The 19,588-nt window shown below is 51.6% G+C and overlaps 1 protein-coding gene across 1 annotated transcript; it reads right to left on the minus strand.

The window, feature by feature from the left end:
- Positions 1-509: 509 nt before the first annotated feature.
- CLN6 (CLN6 transmembrane ER protein) lies at positions 510-17,755 on the minus strand. Its single transcript, XM_075006954.1, has 7 exons — positions 17,531-17,755; positions 14,986-15,100; positions 13,419-13,517; positions 9,684-9,872; positions 9,519-9,574; positions 8,114-8,236; positions 510-3,137 (listed from the first exon to the last, which is right to left on the minus strand). Exons 1-7 carry the CDS (start codon positions 17,611-17,613, stop codon positions 2,849-2,851), a joined length of 954 nt encoding a protein of 317 aa, XP_074863055.1. The 5' UTR covers positions 17,614-17,755; the 3' UTR covers positions 510-2,848.
- Between the last annotated feature and the right edge of the window lie 1,833 nt (positions 17,756-19,588).

The following is a 19,588-nucleotide window of genomic DNA, read 5'->3' on the forward strand; positions in this document are numbered from 1 at the left end:
CACTACTCAACTCCGTGAAGAAGATATTGTCTAGACCAGGGATCACCAACCTTTCCGAGGCGAGGGGGCGGGGTGAAATTTGACCTTTTGACCTCTATGCACGGTCTGAGCTCTGGTGAGACTTTTAAAAGTCACTAATGGTCCTACTGACAATAGCTTCATTAATAAATAAATGAAGATGCGGAGCCTTACTGTTTAGCTGGTGGGTGGTAGCATCAGCTGGTCTTTGGTTAATCCACAGGCGGCCTGGCTCTGAGCAAGTTCCCAGCTTCTAGGGAGAGGAAGGGCTGAGCTGAGCTCCTGTCTTGCCTGCTGATGAAAATCGGCTCGTGTGCCAGGGTCTGCTGGCCCCTGGGCTAGAACCAGACTTAGGACTGATCCTTGCAGGACCTCACTCGATATGCCCCTCCAGCTTGATTAAGAACTATCGATAAACTGTCTGCTTTTTCCAAGCAGTCACGCACCCATCTCCCAGCAAGAGCAGCACTGATTCAATAACTACTTCCAGCCATACACAAATGCTTTTATTTTGGGGATCATTTTGCGGCAAAGGCTTCATTTACACTGGGCTTGTGCCAGACTCGGGTGTAATACAATGTGACAGATATAAATGATGACAATTTACCCAGAGAATTCCAGGAGGTAAAAACCAGCTTTAGTTTAACAAAGATTCTGCACGCAATTTGCTACCTGAGTATTAGAGGAGAGTTTGTGAGACATGTTACATGGGACGTAAAAACCTATGGGCACAAAGCTGGATGTAGCGTGCACAATAATGGCCGAACGGGAGTGATTCACCAAAGCCAAGTATATTCGATGCTGATTACACAGACACTTCCCCCCGCAGGGATCATTCAATTGTGCTTCACAAGCTGCCAAATTCAACTGGCCAGCTGGGAGCTTCTGACTAGGCCCAAAAAGAAATGCAGCTCCTGGGACCAGACAGGTATGAGAACTGACTTCTGCATCTCTTCTTCTAGGTTTGCCCACTGCGAATCAGAGTGTTACCTGCCAGCTGCCCAGCCAGCAAAATGAGTTGTCCCTTCGGCTCTGGGGGGCAGGGAAGCTGCCAAGGGAGACGTTTTGGTCTTGATCCTACGCGCTGCTGAAGGCCACCAAGTCTCACTGCTGCCAGCGGATGGCGGTCAGAGCCTGGCAGGCGTGCTGAGCCCTGTGCAGTGCTGCCAGGCAGAGGAACATGCTGACGAATTGGCAGATATGCACTGAAGTCATCTGCAGCTGTAGGTAGGTTAAAACCAGAGTCATGCTGAGGATTCGAAGTCGGCATTCATAGCGGCTAACTGGAGCGCGACGAAACGAAGGTAGGCGTTCGGGTGGGACGGGAGATTAAAAGATCCCTGGCTCAGCCCTGACTGCTTTGGTCCTGCCCCCAGTGAAACCCGCTGGTTAAATTCTCACTGAGCTGAAGCGCCGCGCACTGACTGTGATGTAGTTGTGACTGTCCTGGCGCTACAGAGGGTGGCACTGCGGCTGTTTCCACCACCCTGGTTCTGGTTTGAAGCCCGTAGTGACTCCCTGTCCGTGGGAACAGCTCAAGGGCACCTGCCAAACGGAGTCACCAGGTAGCCAGCGGGGTACTGACAGAATCCAGCTGCAGCACCAGCCTTGGAACAGGCAGAGCCCCACTTCCCTGTAAGGGGATGCAGGGTCCAGAAAGATCACTCCAGCTACCAGCTCCCGGCCTGGCTGGGATGGTCGGCTGGCTCCTTCCTGCCCCATACTGCTGTGGTGTCTGTCAGCAGGTCTCTCTCTCCCTGGGAGCATGTCTTATAGACTCATTGCCACTTCTCCACACCCACACCCAGATAGGAGGCGCCGGCACTGGGGCTTGTTCCTGTTAACCCAGAAAATGAAACTAAACATCGCTGCATTAGTCAGTTCCATGCTCCTCAGCTGCTCGGAAGCAGAGACTGCCCTGCAAGATCAACTGTGAACCCAGGAGCAAACGCCTCGGCTGGCTGGCTGTTTCTGATCGTACATGCCCAGCAGGAGGCAGCAGGGGTCTAAGGGAGAACACCCTTTCCCCCCGATCCTGCTGCTGTGCATGGTAACTCCCACGGGCTGGCTTTATTTCTGCATGCCCATGATCCCTGCATCTCCTGGTTCGTGGTCCAGTTTTGCTGACTTAGGGACTGCTAAACCTTCAGAGCCCCTGAACCTTGGTATAAGAGGCACTCACAGTTGAAGCCCTTATTCCAGGCTGGGACAACAGCCACCAAGTGTAGGCTGAGCTGCCCAGACCCCTCCTGCCCCAGGCAGCCCCTTGCATGATGTCTTTGTGTCGTTCGGGAAGAGGAGATGGATTCTGCACACGATGATCCATGCCGAGATGTTGGCTCACTCTCGCGTGCCAGGCTCAGAGGATGAGCGCATTCGGAAATCACTGCGTGCTGTGTTCTGGAGGTCCAGGAATGACAGCACTTCTCCCAGGCATGGGAAAGGAAAGGCTGGTGGCTCACCAGACTGCAGGGGAGGGCTCCGCCCTGTGCAGTTAGGACAAAGATTTCCTGGACAACAGAACTATGGGCCTCTGCCATGTTGCACCCACTGGGGAATTGGCTTGAATCTGCCTGTCTTCCCTAGAAGGCCAGTCCCACGCCTGCACTGAACCAAACTAGAACACGCAAGACAACAGCTTTGGAAAGTAACTTACAACCCAGGTGCGTGAGTATTTCACAGCAGACTTCACGCCTCCCCTCCCACACAGAAAACCCTTCACCAGGACAGGTTAGCGTACAGCCCACATTCCAGCAACAGGGGCAGGAACTGATCTGCAACAGCCATAGTAGGAAAGACAAGAGCTCTGGTTGCAAACCGCTCCAAAGGCTTAAAGCCCGTCCTTGGCTGGCTGGAGACTGCTCAGGTGCAAGGTATAAAAGGCCCAGGGCTCTGGGATGTAAATGACGCCCGGATACTTCTTCCGGAGGATTTTGTCATTCCACAGCCAAACCACCCAGGCGGCAATGAAGACCAAGGTAATGATGAAGGAGTAGAAGAGGAAGAGGCCGTTGCTATCCAGGACCAGACCTTTCCGCTGCTGGTGCATCACCAAAGCCATCATGGCAAAGAAAGTGAAAATGTAGAGGATGAAAATCTGCCCTTCGGTCACAAGATACCTACAATGTAAGAGAGTGTTAATGTCTCGGTGGCCACGTACCAAAACCACTATTAACCTGTCCCCGCTACTGCTGGGTGAAAAGCACTTGGGTGGGGGAAGACTAGGGACTTTTAAGGGGAGATGAGCAGCTCCCTGCCTCTTGTGCTTTGGAAAATCTTCCCCTTTCCCCACCCTATCCCCTCGTGGTGAGGAACTGGTATTAGTACCAACATCCAGATGGGGAAACTGAGGCAGGGAGAATGGGTTCCCGCCCCCGAGGCATTCTTTATCAGAGCTGAATATTTCTGGCTGCTGGTCTCACTTTCAGCTCACTGCCTCATGCCTCTGCCCTGTGTTTCATACATGAGCACATGTTTTCAAACAAATGTTCCCTGTGCAGCCATTGCAATGTTAGGAATTTGACACAACAGGTTGAACCTCTCTAGTCTGGCACCCTTGGTACCTGACTGGTGTCGAATCACAGAATTTGCCAGACCATGGGAGGTCAGTATTGTCTAGCACATTACCAACACTTCCACTGCTTACTGGGCTCTTAGAAGACATTTAGGGGTAAATTACAGCTAAAGAACAGCACAGAACGCTGAGAGCCAGGCCTGGTGGCTGGAAACTAACTTTTTGGGACTATGGGAAACTTGTCACACCCAAGATAATTGGTCATCTAGCTAACTAAAATCATGCCGGACTATGGATTCTGCAGGACAACAGAGTGCCAGACTAGAGAAGTTCAACCAGTAATTGACTTTCATTGGCCACTGTGAGGGAGAGTACAAGCCACATAATTGTCAAAGGCAACTTTGAAAACTCCCACCGACTTTACACAGCTGGAGGGCTTTGTTAAGCCAGAATGAAACTCAGGCATGGGACTGCATCTTCACGTTTGTCAGCCGTCCCGCTCAGCGGGAAAACTGGAACCATAAATGTATTTTAAATTGGTCAATTGGCATCGGAAGTAACTCAGTGCATTTGCCCAGCTTGTTCCAAATGTGATTTCAAAACTGGCAGTCGCCTTTCCGATGGAGTTAGCTTTAGCACGACGGATGAGTGAGGGCAAAGCCCACAGGTCCCAAGCGACTGCCAAGGACACTTTACATCGGGTGCTTGTCCAGGCTAAGGAAACTAGCACCAGTGTAACTGTTAGAATGTCTCCTAATGCCAGTGTTCCCTGGAAGCTGAGCACGTGGGCGGCTACCCAGGAGAGACTCAGGTGCCGCCCAGCTGATTAGCCAAGCACCCACAGTGGGCAGCCTGTGTTTCTGTTGGAAGTGCACATGCCTCAGTGCACATAACAAAATTTATTCCACCCACAGAAGGAAAAAGTTAGCGGGAGCCCTGCCTGGCTCTGGTATAGCACTTTGCATCCATAGAGCTAAGTGCATTGCAAAGGTGATACCCTGAGCTCCAATTTACAAAGGGGGAAACTGAGGCATGGAGCTGGGAAATGACTTGTCCATGACCACTGCAAGACAGCAGTAGAGCCTAAGTCTCCCGAGTCCCAGTCTCGCATTCAATCCACTCAGCCCCAGTGCTTACACAGCCAGGGAGTCTCACCAGTGAAAATCCCTGCTGCAGCTCTGCTGCACCCAGGCCAACAGATGTGACCCCGTGCGACGTAGCTGAGCGGATCATACCAGTGCCCCACACTTCCACTGGTGCAGCACAGACAATGAGGGTTTGCACCACTGTCTCTCACTGGTGCCAAACCCCTGAGGCCTGCTAGTGACAGTGGTGGGCTTGGTCGTTAGAGGGAGAATTTTTTGTTTTTGAGGATGAGTGGCTGGTATTGTTCTTTAACTCCCTAAATCCCACTCTCTTTGGCCTTTCTGTTGCTCCGGGTCTCTCCTCGAGGCATGCCCTGTTTCTCAGTGGGGATCTGTATGATGCCATGTAAAACGATCTGGGGAGACTTAACACCGCCAACAAAGTGAATCAGGAAAATGGGAAACTAACTGGAGGTTTTACGGACCTGCTTATTAATGAATAGCTCAGTCAGACAGACAGGACGTAGGAAATCCAGAAGGGTGGGTTACTGCTTACAAAGATCTGCATCCAAAAGGACACTGGGAGGAGGAGAAAGCGAAGGAATTAAGCTCCCCCTGGATTTTAAATCTCTTCCTTTCCTAAACCCTCACAGGAACACCAATTGCAGGACTCCAGGCTGTTGGAGCTGCAGGGAATTAGAACGGAGTAACTAAGAGCTGGCTAAATCATTAAGCTGATTTGACTATCAAAATTAATTTAGTGTCCAAAAGACACTCTTGGCAGTGGGCAGAGCTGGGGATGAGAAAGAACTTAATCTCTGAAGACGAGCAACAAGCTATTTGGCAGCCGGGGGGAAAAGCAAGTGGAAAGAGACTAACGAATATGGGAAATAAATAAGCTCGCTCTCCCAAGGCTGTTCTGGACCTTCAGGGTAAGCTAAGGAGGTAGGGCAGGAGAGTTATGCCGGGCAGCAGAGCCGTGTGCCGATCACAAGGCCTTTATTTATCTGTTATTAAGCTGAGTTGACTGGTAATGGGGTTTTCTGTAATGCAAAATAAGTTGAGTGACTCGTGCAGGAAAGGCGAAAATGCCTAGGACCTGCATGGCGCACACTGGCCTCCAGACTCCCGGTACTGTGCAAATCGAGGCCCAGCACTCAAAGCTGAGAGATGGGAAAATTTCCCTCAACGACTCCTTGGAAAGGGCAAGCTGGTCCCAAAGCAGGCAGGGGTTTACATGCTAACCCAGCAGATTTACAAGGCCCAGTGGAGGCTGGACTCGCTGCCAGCCTGGTGCAACGACCGGGAAACGTCTCGGGGTCCCTGCTGCTGGACGCAGGTTTCCCGGCATGGCGAGCCTGATGCATCCTAGAGGGGCATGAGCTGATATGCTAAAAACAGCCGGGTGGATGCTGCAGCTGGGCTGGCATGCAGGCTCTCGAGCCCATTGAATGCCCCAGAGGCTTGCCAGCCCCAGGCAGTGCAGCCATGCGATTGTTCAGGTGCTAGACTGAGCTCCGCTGGGGCAGGTTTAACTCGCTGAGCTGCCAGACGCTAGGGGCTGAGAGACGGTGCGTCTCTGAAATGAGTCACAGGCATCCCAAATGGCGGTGCAAGCTGCCCTTGGGTAGGAGAGAGACTGACAGTCCACCAGCGTCAAACAGTGAGCAGAGGTTACTCGTGTAGGCCCTGCTGCGTGTCACTGCCTGTCCCCCCACCCCAACCGCAAACAGGAGTCAGATGGACGGTGACGGGTTTTGCTCACATGCACATTTCAAGACTGCGCCATGGGGCGAGAGGCTGTTTTGGCTGCATCCATAGGCGGGCGCTGCCGAGCTGGCAGCACAGCCTCTTTGGTCCTCTGCTTCTGCTGCAGCAGCCAGAGACAAGTTGTTTGAGAATTGCTGGCTCAGACTGAACTAACAGGTAGCCAAGAACATCCATCCACAGGTGCTGTCTAGTCTGTGGGTTCTGTTACTGTAGGCTGTCCCCTAACTCGCCAATAGTTTGGCCTGAAAACATACCAGCACCATGGAAAGAGTTAGGCTATGTCTACACTACTCCGGAAGAGCGACCTGCTCAGGGCCGATCTTCTGGGGTGCGATTTTGTGCATCTAGTTGGGAGACAGGAAATTGACCTCTCCGGGGTCACAGCTGACCTGCGTACTCCTTGTGAGACGTGGGGAGTAAGGGAGATTGAGGGGAGAAACTCTCCCGTCAACCTTTCCCATTATGGACGGCCAAGTTAGCCGAGCGCAGATACGTTGATTTTTGCCACAGCTAGAAGTAAGTATCTGGTCGACTTACTTTCCCTAGTGCAGACGTAGCCGCAGGGAGGAGCTGGGGGCTGGGCAGTCGTGGAGGGTTTGGAATTGTGGATAAGCACATTAACTAGCCATCTTTTGCTAAAAGGATCAGCAAAGGCCATCCTTAGGTTCCAGAGGTAACAGCCATCATGAAGAAAATAGCAGGTCACAGGACAGCTCGCCAGCAGCACTAGGAGCTGGCAGGGTACATTGCTGTAGTAGTGGGAGTGGGTAATGTGTGTTTTTATGTGGGTGGGAACAGGTGTGCAATCCCCCCTCCACCACCTGTGGTAATTTGCAGGCAAATACTAACCTCAGCTTGTCACGGAATTGAATTTCAGCAGCGTCCAGCAAGATTCTCTTTTTGAAATAAAACATCAAAACAAGAAAGCAGTCCAGGAGCACTTTAAAGACTAATAAAATAATTTATTAGGTGGTGAGCCTTCGTGGGACAGACCCACTTCTTCAGACTGTAGCCAGACCAGACTATGGTCTGAAGAAGTGGGTCAGTTCCACGAAAACTCATCCCCTAAATAAATTATTTTATTAGTCTTTAAAGTGCTCCTGGACTGCCTTTTTGTTTGGATAGAATACAGACTAACATGGCTATCTCTCTCTCTGTTACTTTTTGAAATAAAGGTTTTAAAACTTAAATATCAGGAAGGGACAGAAAGATTTGATGTCTGATAACGAGTTGAAGTATTTTTGACATGATTTAAGCAAGATTTGTTTTATTCGTTTAGTGGCAAAATTGGCGTCTGCACTCACTTTGCGTAGAATGTAGTAACCCACCCTGTTTTTTTATTTTGCAAATAACTGGGGAGAGCTCTCTCACACAGCACTAAGGGGTCTGCAGGCAGGAGTGGGACCAAACCAACTATCCCATGCAGGGCGCTGGTTTACACCAACCAGGGGTGAAACAACTCAGGCAGAAGAATGTCACATGTGGGTCAGGATTGAGGGGTTTTCTGTGCAGCCATAAGGACTACAAACTTAAAGGTTTAGATTTTGGAGGAGTTTGGTAGTGGATTTTATGGGGAAAAATCCCACCATCCCATCCAGAGTAGGTCTCATGTTGTGCCAGTTACTGTCCCAGCTACGTTCCCTTTACCTATTCCCCGAGCATCATTATTCAAACATCCCCTCCTTCTCCATGTCCCTTACCTGTGCACAGAGCTTAGCTCACTTACCAGTAATAAAGGCTGCTTGGCCCCATAAGGAGCAAGGCGGCTAATGGCATTCTGCTCTCCTCTTTAACGGGCGTGAAGCAGCCAGTGAAATATATAAAGAGTATGAGAAAGAAAGGAATGTACCTGTGCCAGGAGAAGAAAGCTATGGTCAGGTCCTCAGGAATGAAAATCCCCTTCTAGTCCCTCAGCTTGAGACGGACATGGGACTTGGGCTGGTGCCCCAGCCTCTGTTTGTCTTGGCTGGGAATAGGGGACAGGAAATGGATCTCTAGATGATTACCTGCTGTTCATTCCCTCTGAGGCACCTGGCACTGGACTACCTGGACGATGGGATACTGGACTAGACGGACCTTTGGTCTGACCCAGTGTGGCTGTTCTTTCACAGGGTCCATCTACACTGCAAAAAAATCCCCCTGTGGCAATGACTCAGGGCCGAGGTTTGCAGCCTTGGGCTCGCACTCTGGTGCTAATAATAGCAGCGTAGATGTATTACTGGGCCAGGCGGATGAGCCGTTCTCCATGCCAGAGCCGGTACAGAGTTCCACAACTTTTCACAACCTTCCAAAGGGGCTGATACCCTTTACTCTGCAGGTACAGCTTTGCCTCAGCTCGTTCCCTCAGCCACACCGAGGAATCTCTCTGGCATAAGAAATTTATAAGTGGGGCTCCCCAGGGCCATTTCTGGCAAGCTGGTAACCGGCGGAGGGCCCGCTGCAAGGTCTAACTAGAAACACTATGCTGAGGGCAGGCCTGGTCTGCATTCAGGGTCGCACTCATATGACGTTGATTGTAATGCTACAGCTCCCTGCAGCCACAAGATTAGAGCTGTGCAGATGAGCGATGTGAAGTCCCTGGCAATGCCTAGCACAAAGCTGTTGTACAGCAGGGATGTGCCAAGTGCTTTCAAAGTAAATCCAACTTCCTGGCTCTCGCAGGACAAGTGATGCTTGTATTTTTTTGCAGCTTGGTTTGATAGGGCCCTTATGAGCACACTGAGCTGGCTGGAAAGCAAGGAACGGCTGAGCTGAGCAAGAATCTGGCATTTAAAGAGACTGAATTAAAGGCCAGCTCACTGGTGTTCTCAGACTGCCCAGGAGAGATTGAGGTGCTGCCCAGCTGATCAGCAGAGTGCCCACAGCTGGCTGTGTGTGTTTCTATTGGTGGTGCACAGCCACACATGCCTTGGTGCACATAACAAAATTTACTCCACCCATCGATGTTAAAAATTGAGGGAACCCTGGCTTGTTGGGTGAAAGTATTTATATTCGTCCAGGCAGTCCTTGCTTCATTCTGCAGTGCACAAACTATTGGGTCAGGCCTGCCTACGGGGAGGGCAGGCCAGCTGCAAACAGAACACGCTCGCTGCTATGTTCTGCGGCTGTTGGACACGCTACACGTCGCTTACCACATGGAGTGCCCTAAGTACTCATCGTAGTAGTACAGCAGCTCAAAAGAATCAATCTGCAAGGGAAAAAGGAAGACGGGTTAGAACGGCGTGCAGGGCCAGCGCCAGAGTCCCCAGCAAGGGGCAGGTTAAAACAAAAGCTGCTGCAAACCCCAGGGTCCCTACCAGCGTTTCTGGCTTGAGGTTTTTGATGATGGGGTTTTCTCTGACCGACAGATGGTGCTGGTACCCGCTGAAGATCAAGCGATGGTTGACCGAGTCGCCCACCAGATGAATGCTCGCTCCCATGACAAACACGATGATGCTGACGTAGACGACTGATCTGGGCAGGGTCTTAGGGGATCTTTCAATGAGCTACGATTCAAGGGGCTGGTTAATGGGGTGTGAACCAGAAAGTGCAAAGCAGAAACAGAAGGGAGATAAAACCCAGTTGATTCTAGCACTTGTATAATGCCATCCTGAAATGTGCTGGTCCATCTCCCCGCCCCACCATCTTCCCCAACAAGCGAGTTGTTCTACACGATGCTAAAACCTTAGCAGATCAGAGCCCTGGTCTGTCCAGCCCAGTATCCAGTCAGAAGCTCCCCAGCGTTCCTTGCTCCTTCTGCTGGACAATTACAGAATCGCCACCCAAAGGAGAATGTTTTCTAAATCCCCCATTTGCTGTATCAGGGATGCAGACAGCTCAGCACCAGAAGACCAAAAAAACTGGTTGAACTAATCTTCTTCTATCAAAATTGTATAAATCACCTAATTTTTAGCCTCACAGCGGACAGCGTGTCCTTAACAGCACCAGCGCTGGGACTAAGTCAACGATTTGAAATATTATTGAAAATACTGGACTGGACTTTATGCACCAGCCGTTATCAAAAGCACGAGTCCATACAAGAAAAACTGCTGTGACTTTCTGCCATTCCTGTTCCAAGCAGCAAAATGGTTGTCTGAGAGCCCCTCTGTGCCCTCCAGTGGCGAATGGCACCTCCAACACTGCACCGAGTTACCACAGGATGTTCTAAAACACAGTGCAGGTGTCTGTTGCACTTTACCCTCTGCTGGGCTGTGTTCTAAGGAGTTTGACTCATTTTTCCCTGTACTTCAGCTTATTACTTGTTTCTGAAGGCGAAGCGTCCTTTGCACTATGCTAATGTAAGGAAAATCAGAGCACCATATCAAAGTGCTTGGAGAATTCAATACCAGCAGCCACGCTGAACTTTATGGGTAACGTTCTCTGCGTGGGAATCTGCCCATGTCCACGTGTATAGCTAGCTCAAGCTCCTACAGCCTAACCCCTGTGAATTTAATCCCCAAAAGGACAATTCAGTAACAGATTTGGAAGCAGCATGAAGTTCATTTTATCAGTGGTTTCTATGGCAGGGAGGTGTCTACACATACTGCATTAATTTGAGCTGCAATGTTTTGGGAGCCGGCAGTCCAGGGCCTAAAGGAAAACACTGGTGTGCCTGCACATCCCACTGACTTTCAGTATGATTTCTCCCCTCACCGAAAGCGTCCTCAGCTTCTCTCGTTCTGGTTGAAGAGCAAAACCCCACTGTAGGTCAGTTCCCAAGGCTAGTCTTGGAAAAGGGCCCTCAGAACCTAGAGGACTCTGCTTTACACTGAAACACAGCTGATCAGTTCCGCAGCTCTGGATGAAACAAGCTGTGTTCTCCTTCCTAACCTGAAAGTCAGCTGGAGCGATCTTCTCCCTGTTCCTTTCTCTGCTGCCAACAATAAGCTACGGAGCAGAGGGTTTTCAATAGTAGACCCTGACTTACGCAGAGGTTGTGTTCCTGTGCAACTCCACATAAGTCAAATTTTGTGTTACCCAGGTGAGCCAGGAAACCGATCAGTGCAGCAGCATTGGACAGTTTCCTATCTCCCGTGAGGGGGCGCAGAGCTGGGAGCCTGGCTCTCGGCTACCTGTTCCTTACAGGAGACAGGAAACTGATCAGTGCTGCTGCACTGGTCAGTTTCCCAGCTCCTGTCAGTGGCTGCAGCCAGAGTAGGAGGCAGAAAAAGGAGCAGCTTCCCCACTCCTGTCAGGGGTGGAAGTTGCTTCTGTCAGCAGCGGCAGCCGAGAGTTACGCTCTCTGCTGCCAACAATGACAGGAGCAGGGAAACCGACCAGCGCAGCAGTGCTGGTTGGCTTCCCCGCTCCTGTGAGTGGCAGGGAGCTGGCACCTGGCTCCTGGCTGCCACCACTCAGAGGAGTTGGGAAACTGACCAGTGCTACTGCACTGGTCAGTTTCCTGGCTCCCCCAGTGGCGGGCAGTCTGGAGCCAGGCACCAGCTCCCTGCTACTCAGTCACGTTAACCCAAGATTCGCGCAACTGGAGTGTGTGTATCTTGGGGCTCTACTGCAGTGGCAAATCTCAGGGTTCCTGTAAGCTGAGCACTGGGGCAGCTACCCAAGAGAGATTCAAATGCCACCCGGCTGATTAGCAGAGTGCCCACAGCTGGACACATGTTTCACCACTGGTGGAGAACATCTGCACCTGCCGTGGTGCACAAAACAATTTATTCTGCATGCGGATGGCAAAATATAGAGGGAACATTGGTGAGAATTATTTTCAAAGCTTGGCTTTCAGCTGATTTGTATAACAACTTTATGAATATCAGAAGGAGGAGTTTAAAGATGAGCCACATGAATGAGATCCAAGCAAAAATCTTCTGTCCGCAGAGAGCGGGGCAAGAGAGTGGTTGTAATGCAGAGGACGCACATGGGAAGACATGACGAAGCTATGCTAAATAATGAATGGCCTAGAGACATTGGGCTGCACATTCCTTTTCATCCAGGAAATGCTTTCTCACTTCAGGCACTGTTACACTATGGGACTCTCTGCCACACGATACCAAGAGCGTCACAAGATTAAGAAAGTGATGGACACTGGAGTGGATGACACACACACGTCCAAGGAAAGGATTTACAAAAAACACTTTTGGAAGGGACAAACTCTCCACTCCTGGACTTCATTCAACTTCTATCTCAAAAGTGAGCAAGAACAGTCCACAGCTACCCATTGCGGGGCTTCTTGGAGCTGTGATCGGGAGAAGCTTGTTGAGGGTAGAGGGCTCTCAATGGTAGATGACAAAAACACACTATCCAATGGCTGGAAACTAAAGCTAGAAAAAATCAGGCTAGACACAAGATGCAAACTTCTCCCCGTCTGAGCCATTAACCCCTGGAGCCTTCGCGAGTGCTGAGTTCTCGATACCTGAAATCTTAACTCACGACGGGATGCTTTCAAACCACTCAAGTTACTGGCCTCATGCAAAAACTACTAGCTGAAATTCTCTGGTTTGTATTACACAGGAAGTCAGACTAGAGCTAATCCTAATGAACCTTTCCAGCCTTAAATGGATGGAACCTTCCACTGAAGCTTCTGATTTTGAGCACTGTCAGAGACAGGCTATTGCACTCGATGGGATCATGCATCTGATCCACTGCAGCCCTTGGTACGTTTCCATGAATAGGTGGAGGAGAAACCCGTCTGGAGGTAGTTTATGATAGGAGGGGAAATGAATAAGAATGAGAAGTTCTATACCCTCCCTTCCATCCCCAAACATTGCTCATTGGTCCAGGGCTTGGACAACCACATTGCACGTTGGTCCAGGGCTTGAACAAGTAACTGACCCGGCTGCTAAAAATGTTCCAAGCCTCAGCAGGTCAGAAGATAAAGAAACTTTACAGATACGTTAGCCTAGCTAAGGTCTTGCTCTTTAAAAGCTGCATTTTTTTCCCACAAATCTTTCTGGAGTAGTTCTACAGGGTGGCAAGTGACTTCTGAACTTGAGGCCTGCTCTCCCACACAAAGCCTGTTGTCTTTGGCAGTCCTGCCCGCAGCCCTGCATTCTCAACAGCTAACCTTTCAAAAATAACAGCCGTACTTTGAGATTTACCTTTAGCAGAAGAAATGGTGTGATAACATTGTAAGCCATGTGGAAATAATCTCCTGCACTAGGTTTGTTCAATGGAAACCACTCTAAAGGTAGCATAATCTGAGGAGAGAAGAAAACCACTATGTCAGTAGGCCTCCAAATGCCTTGCCTCTAAGTTGAGCAGGCAACAGAGTTAAATACCAGTATTGCATTACTCTTACAGCTTATCAAAACATTTGCAGCTCAGTGTGACTGGCACAATTTTTAATGATTGGAAGAAACAGAAGGAGTTCTGGGCTGCAGTCACATGCCAGTTGTTGGAGCACCCTTAGCCAACTGGCTGCCTAGGCTTCGCCTCGCTGTTAATAAAGTAAACCCAGGTGACTGTCAACTCTCCAGAGGCTTTTTTCTGGTTTATATTCAGTCTCCATAAAATTGGAACTTTAAAGTAAGATGAGAACACACGGCTCTTTCTCCTCATCCATTTACTCGTGCTGCAGTGCCAAAAGCTAATGCTGTTAATTTGTGTGGCTAGCTGTTAAGAGGCTCATTCAGAATCCACTGCTTATTTAGTGCACTCTGAAGGCTTTTGCTATCTGACACTCGGTCAGCTGTGGCCGTGTAATCAAACAGAAAAATTACAGCTTGAAACTGAAAACACTTCAGTCATAAGAGCTGGGATCTTTGGTGTTAGGCAAAGCAGTTCCTGGAGGTGAGCACAAGCTACTGTATATTCATGGCGGACGCTGCCAGCCTCTCTCTGTTTTAATTGTGATGCAGGGAAGCTGGTATATAATCATAGGGCTGGAAGGGACCTCAGGGCGTCATCTAGTCCAGCCCCCTGCTTCAAGCAGGATCAACACCCGCTAAATCATCCCAGCCAATGGTAGTGAGACAAGCCCAAACTTCTGAGGTTCTGCTCAGCAAAATGAGCAGTATAGCGAGCACCCGTCATTGAAACTTTGGCTACTCCAAGATGGCAAAGACAGGCAGAGACCATCACTTACCTCTCTTGAGAACAGCAAAGGTGCAAGTTAAGTTCTAGCAAAAGCAGGGTCTAGAGAGCAGAAGAGGTCCTCAATCTTCCTGAGCTCCCTCACCCCCCCATGCCACAAAAACACCCCACCTGCATCATTACTGCTTATTAAATCTAAAACCCAGGGCCGGCACTAGCAGCTAACAAGCTGGCTGGGCGACTTGCCCAGGGTGCCTGTGGCACAGGGTCCCCACAAAGCTATACCGATCAGACTTCTGCTTCAGCCACTGTTGGAGGGGTTCAGGGTCCCGGGCTTCAGCTCATGCAGTGAGGCGTCAACTTTCTGCACTGGATCCTAGGCAAGTCTAATAATAGCCCTGCTTGGCAGCCCTCTTGAACGCTGTCTGCAATCTCCCCAGGCTGGATCTCTGGATCCCTGGTTGAGAACCACCAATCAACACCCTGCGGAGCCAATGTGCACGGATAATTCTTAGTTCCACGAATTTTCCCCACCGCTCCGTGTACTGCTCTAAATGTCTTCCTTCTACGTCCTCTCAGCCTTTGTGTTGCCCTCAGATGACCAGCACTGCCAGCTAGAAGCGTCCTACTCACCATCGCTATTGGACGGCCAAAGTCCAACACCCAGTTCTGTAGAGTGAAGTAGAACCACAGGTCAAAATGAAACTGAGATGTCTTGAATGTGTCTTCGTTCTTGGCTGACCCATGCCTATTAATGAGACGAGAGAGACAACTTCAGCTTGTTGTGTTTCTGGATGGTCACTTCCTTGACTGACAAGAGGAAATCCCCCTTTTGTCCTACAGTTCAAGTGGGCTCCTTTTTAATAAGATGCAAACAGGGTGTGGAAGACCAGGTAAAAAAGTCTTATTGTAATCGTGTCTTGTGTGGTGTTCACAGCACAATAACACCTCAGGGTCCAAATGGGAGAGAAGCTCCCTTGTGCCGACGCGGGACGATTAGTTCCTGCTCAGAAAGCTTCCAGTCTAACTAGCCCAGATGTACAAAGTGTGGGGAAATGGAGAGCCCCCCCACCGAATGCCCCGCAACTTGGTGGGTAGGGCTCTCGCACAGGGGATGTGGCTCTACCGCACCCAGGACAGGAATTTGAATCTGGGTGTCTCACCTCCCAGCTGTGAGTCCTAAATATTGGGTACTCAAGGCAGCTCAAAAATTCAGTCGGTCGCTCCCCAGCTGCCAGTCTTGTGCAAGGCTCTAGTTCGGGTACTCTGAGAGCATCCACTCCTGCAGGCACCGCAGGCGAACACCTACTTTGAGACTCTGGTGGGGGAGAAGGGGTGTGAGTGAGAGTGCCAAGCAGTTTGCTGGAGGAAGGCATCAGCAGGACATCAGTGGCTTTGCAGTGCTGGCCAGGAGCCACTTAGGTTCCTGGGGGATGTTAGCCTAAACGTTGGACTCAAAACACCTAGTGCTCTTTAAAGACAAACAGCAGTCAAGCAGCACTAGTCTTTAATGTGCTACTTGACTGCTTTTTGTTTTGATAGTATAGAGACTGGCACGGCTCCCTCTCTGTTACTAGCGATCTTTGTGGCTTTTGCCCCAGGTTTGCCCCAGATCACTGGAGAAGCTCTGGAATCCAGACAGCTGCACTCCCAGTTCAGGAGCCTACTCCCAGGACTCCGCAGCTTCTCCTAGGCTTTGTTGGGCAACAACCCAGCTGTGCAGAATTGTGCTCTGAAGAGTAAAGAAGCAACAAAGGTTAAACTCCTGGGAGGACAGGCACTACTGAAATGCTAAACACTTCATTAAAAGCAACAAGCCCCTGTTTAAAAAAAAAAAAAAAAAAAAAAAAAAATACTGCCTAAAGTAAGCACCTCTGCTGTTTTGAGGGGAACAGGTATTTTAAGTGTTGAACTAAATGCAATTATTTTTAAACTATGCAGGGCAAAGTCTTTCTACCTCAGCCCTTTCTTTCCGCTGGAAGTGCTAACAGGGCTTTGCAACCCACTGGCACTTTACTGACAAAAGAAATGATACAACGCTGGAAATACGTCCACCTTAATTTGCTGATCTAGGTGGTATAGTTCTTCCCTGAGCGTGCCCTGTGAACCAACTCTCTCTGAAGTGATAGGAAGACTCCTCCGTCCCCCGCACATGACAGCTTGGCCAGACCTTTGTGCAGCTAGAGAGAAATGGCAGCTCTAGGGTAAGGTCCCTGCTGTGAAACTTGCTGCCCTGGAGCCTGTTCTGAGTGATCAAATGCTCAAATGTATAACTGTGTAGCTTTACTTTGTAGTCGTCTAGCACACACGGGAGCTATGTCGCCCTGCACGGGATAGCTCGGTGCTTTGAGCGCTGGCCTTGTAAGCGCCAGGTTGTGAGGTGAGGCCTGGAGGGGGACTTTCTAGAGTCTGGGGCAGGTTTGATTAACACAGACGCAAGTCGGTGGGGGCTGGTGGTGGCTCCTGGGGTGAGTGCAGGGGCCTGGACGTGCTGCCCTTAGCGGTCCCTTCCAGGTCTATCAGGTATGTACATCCCTATGGCCATGGTTGAAACAAGCGCTACTATCACAGCAGCAATGGCATTAGCAGGGAAAGCGACGGGTATCACAGCTTTGTCTCCTCTGTGGTAGCCAGGGGGCTGGGCAGACTTGGGCTTTGTCTGCTCTTAGAACAGGGCTGCGCTGCCGCTGTGTAGGCTGGCACGTGCGGTTATCCCCTGGCTCAGGTACCCCCTCTCCGGCTGGCAGGGGCGCTGGAAGGGACTTTACGGGGAGGGGGGTGAGGGAAGGGAGAGGCGCAGCCCAGGGCAGTACAGGGGGTGCTGCTGAACTCAGGAAGTGCTCCTGCAGCGCACGATGGGCCCACACCCCTGTGCAGCGCGGCCAGCCAGTGCCGCCGCGCCCTGCTGGGTCAGAGCCTTGCGCGGAGCCTGGGGGGCACCACTGGCTGCAGGGAGGGCAGCCCGGTGAGCTCCGCCGGGGCCCGGCTCGGCAAGGCGGGGCCGAGGCAGGGCCCCGGGACTTGGGGCTGGGGAGACCCCGAGCACCGGCCTCGACCCCTCGCCGCTGCGGCTTCCCTGCAAGAGGCGCGGGCTTGGCGCGGGTCCGAGCTGCGGCCAGGACACGGGTCGGGGTCATGGGTGCCCCCAGTCGGGGGTGGGGGGAGTGGGGACTCTCACCTGCCCGGGTAGAAGGAGCCGCCTGGCTGCTGGGAGCCCGGGGCCGCCGGCGGGAACTGCCGCCTCCGCGCCGAGCCCTGCATGTGCCCGTCCGGCCGGGCTCGCCGCCCGTTCCGCTTCCCGGGGCATCGGCCTGGGCTGCAGCCGCCGCTCGGCGCGCCTAGCCCGGCCCGGCCCGGCCCCTTCGCGGCGGGAGGAGGGGCTGATCGGGGAAGCACAAAGGGGGCCGGCGCGGGGGGCGGGGCGGGGAGCTGCAGCCGCTGCGCCTGGGCCTCCGCCGGGGCCTGTGCGTGGTCGGGCCGGGGACTGAGCGGGCCAGACGCGCCGGGAGCAGCAGGGGCGAGCCAGGGCCGCCTCCCCGCCGCTGGGGCTGAGCCGGGGCCCAACAGCCCCGCGGCTGCGGACCGGCGCTCAGGCCGGGCTGCTGGCGTGCACCGCAGCCGCGCCGAACCCGACGGCGGAGAGCCACGTGCCGCGCGCGGGGGCTGCTGCCCCCGGGGTCCCTGTGGAACGCCGGGGCGGGCACTGGGCCGCCGGCTCCCTTGCCAAGGGGTCTAGGGTGCTGCCAGTAAAATGGGACTGACCCTCGCTAGCCCCAGGGAGGCCTGAGGATGACTCGAGGTTTGTCAAGGGTTTTGGAACTCGCTGGTCCCAGTGGCTAAGTCACGGAAGGGCGGTGGCGTCTAAGGAACAGGCCTGTAGAGCCACTGAATGAGAGCAGAAGCGAAAAAGGGTGCAGGGAAGGGTAGTGAAACCGACTCGGGGGTGGAACAGCTCGCACCTGAGGAGAGGTGAAAAAGCCCAGGCAGGTTCATCTTAGACAGCGAGAGATGGGGATAGGTCTGTAAAATCATGCATGGTGGGTGGGGAGGGGGGGCGTAAATAGGAAAGAACTAGTATGACACAAGAACTAGGGGCACCCAGGGACATTCATGGGCAGCAGGTTTAAAGCAAACATCAGGGAGTCCTTTACACAACACACAATCTGTGGCATCCCTTGCCAGGGACGTTTTGAAGGCCAAAAATATAACTAGGTTTAAAACAGCACTCGATCAGTTCCTGGAGGGCAGGTTCACCAATGGCTATTAGCCAGAATGGTTAGGATGCCATCAATGTTCCCTCTAATTTCTTCCACAGGCAGAATAAATTTTGTTATGTGTGCCAAGGCATGTATGGATGTACACCATCAATAGAAACACATACTGGTGGCTGTGCATGCTCTGCTAATCATCTGGATGGCACTTGAATTTCTCCTGGGCAGCTGCCCAAGCTCTTAGCTTACACAGAACACTATATTCCAGGTGTCCCTAAACCCCCACCTGTCAGAAGCAGCTGGCATTGGCCACTGCCACAGCCAGGATACTTGATTAAGTAGCTCGGTGCAGCTTTTCTTATGGCCTTAGTATGGAACTAAAATGTTCAGACTTGCTACATAATGAGCACTACTGGGAAGTCCACGTGTGCGCCTGAGGGTGCCTGGGCAGGAGTAACCCCATAAAAGGCAACACAGCCTCCAGCCCTAAAACCGCTTGACCAAACTTCAATAGTAACAGAGAGGTAGTCGCGTTAGTCTGTACCCCAACAAAACAAGCAGCAGAATTGTAGCACTTTAAAGACTAGCAAAATGATTTATTCCGTGATGAGCTTTCGTGGGACAAACCCACTTCATTGGATCAATAGCGTTTCCAATACAGACTGACATTTATAAGCACAGAGGAGCAAAACCAAATTGTAATAAAAACTGACAAATCAAATAGGATTGAAGGAGAGGGGTGAGAGGTGGGGGGATGTCAATTGTCCTGTCTGAGATAATCTTGACCAAGCTTGAATTAGGCGGAGTCCTTATCAGGTCACTGGGCTGTGAGAAAGTGCATTTCCCATGGCCATGCAAGAATGGGGAAGGGAGATCTGGTTCCTGTGCAGCTGCATGGGACTGGCTAGGTGTGAAGCATTCGCTCTTTGCTGTATTGGCTGTGCCCTCTGCAGAAGCCAGCCCAGCCTCCAGGAGGAGATTTTTCAGTGCGAAAGAAGATAAGGCCAGAGGTCAAAGTCAACTGA

Source organism: Carettochelys insculpta, chromosome 12, assembly GCF_033958435.1.
Source record: "Carettochelys insculpta isolate YL-2023 chromosome 12, ASM3395843v1, whole genome shotgun sequence".
NCBI lineage: Eukaryota > Metazoa > Chordata > Testudines > Carettochelyidae > Carettochelys > Carettochelys insculpta.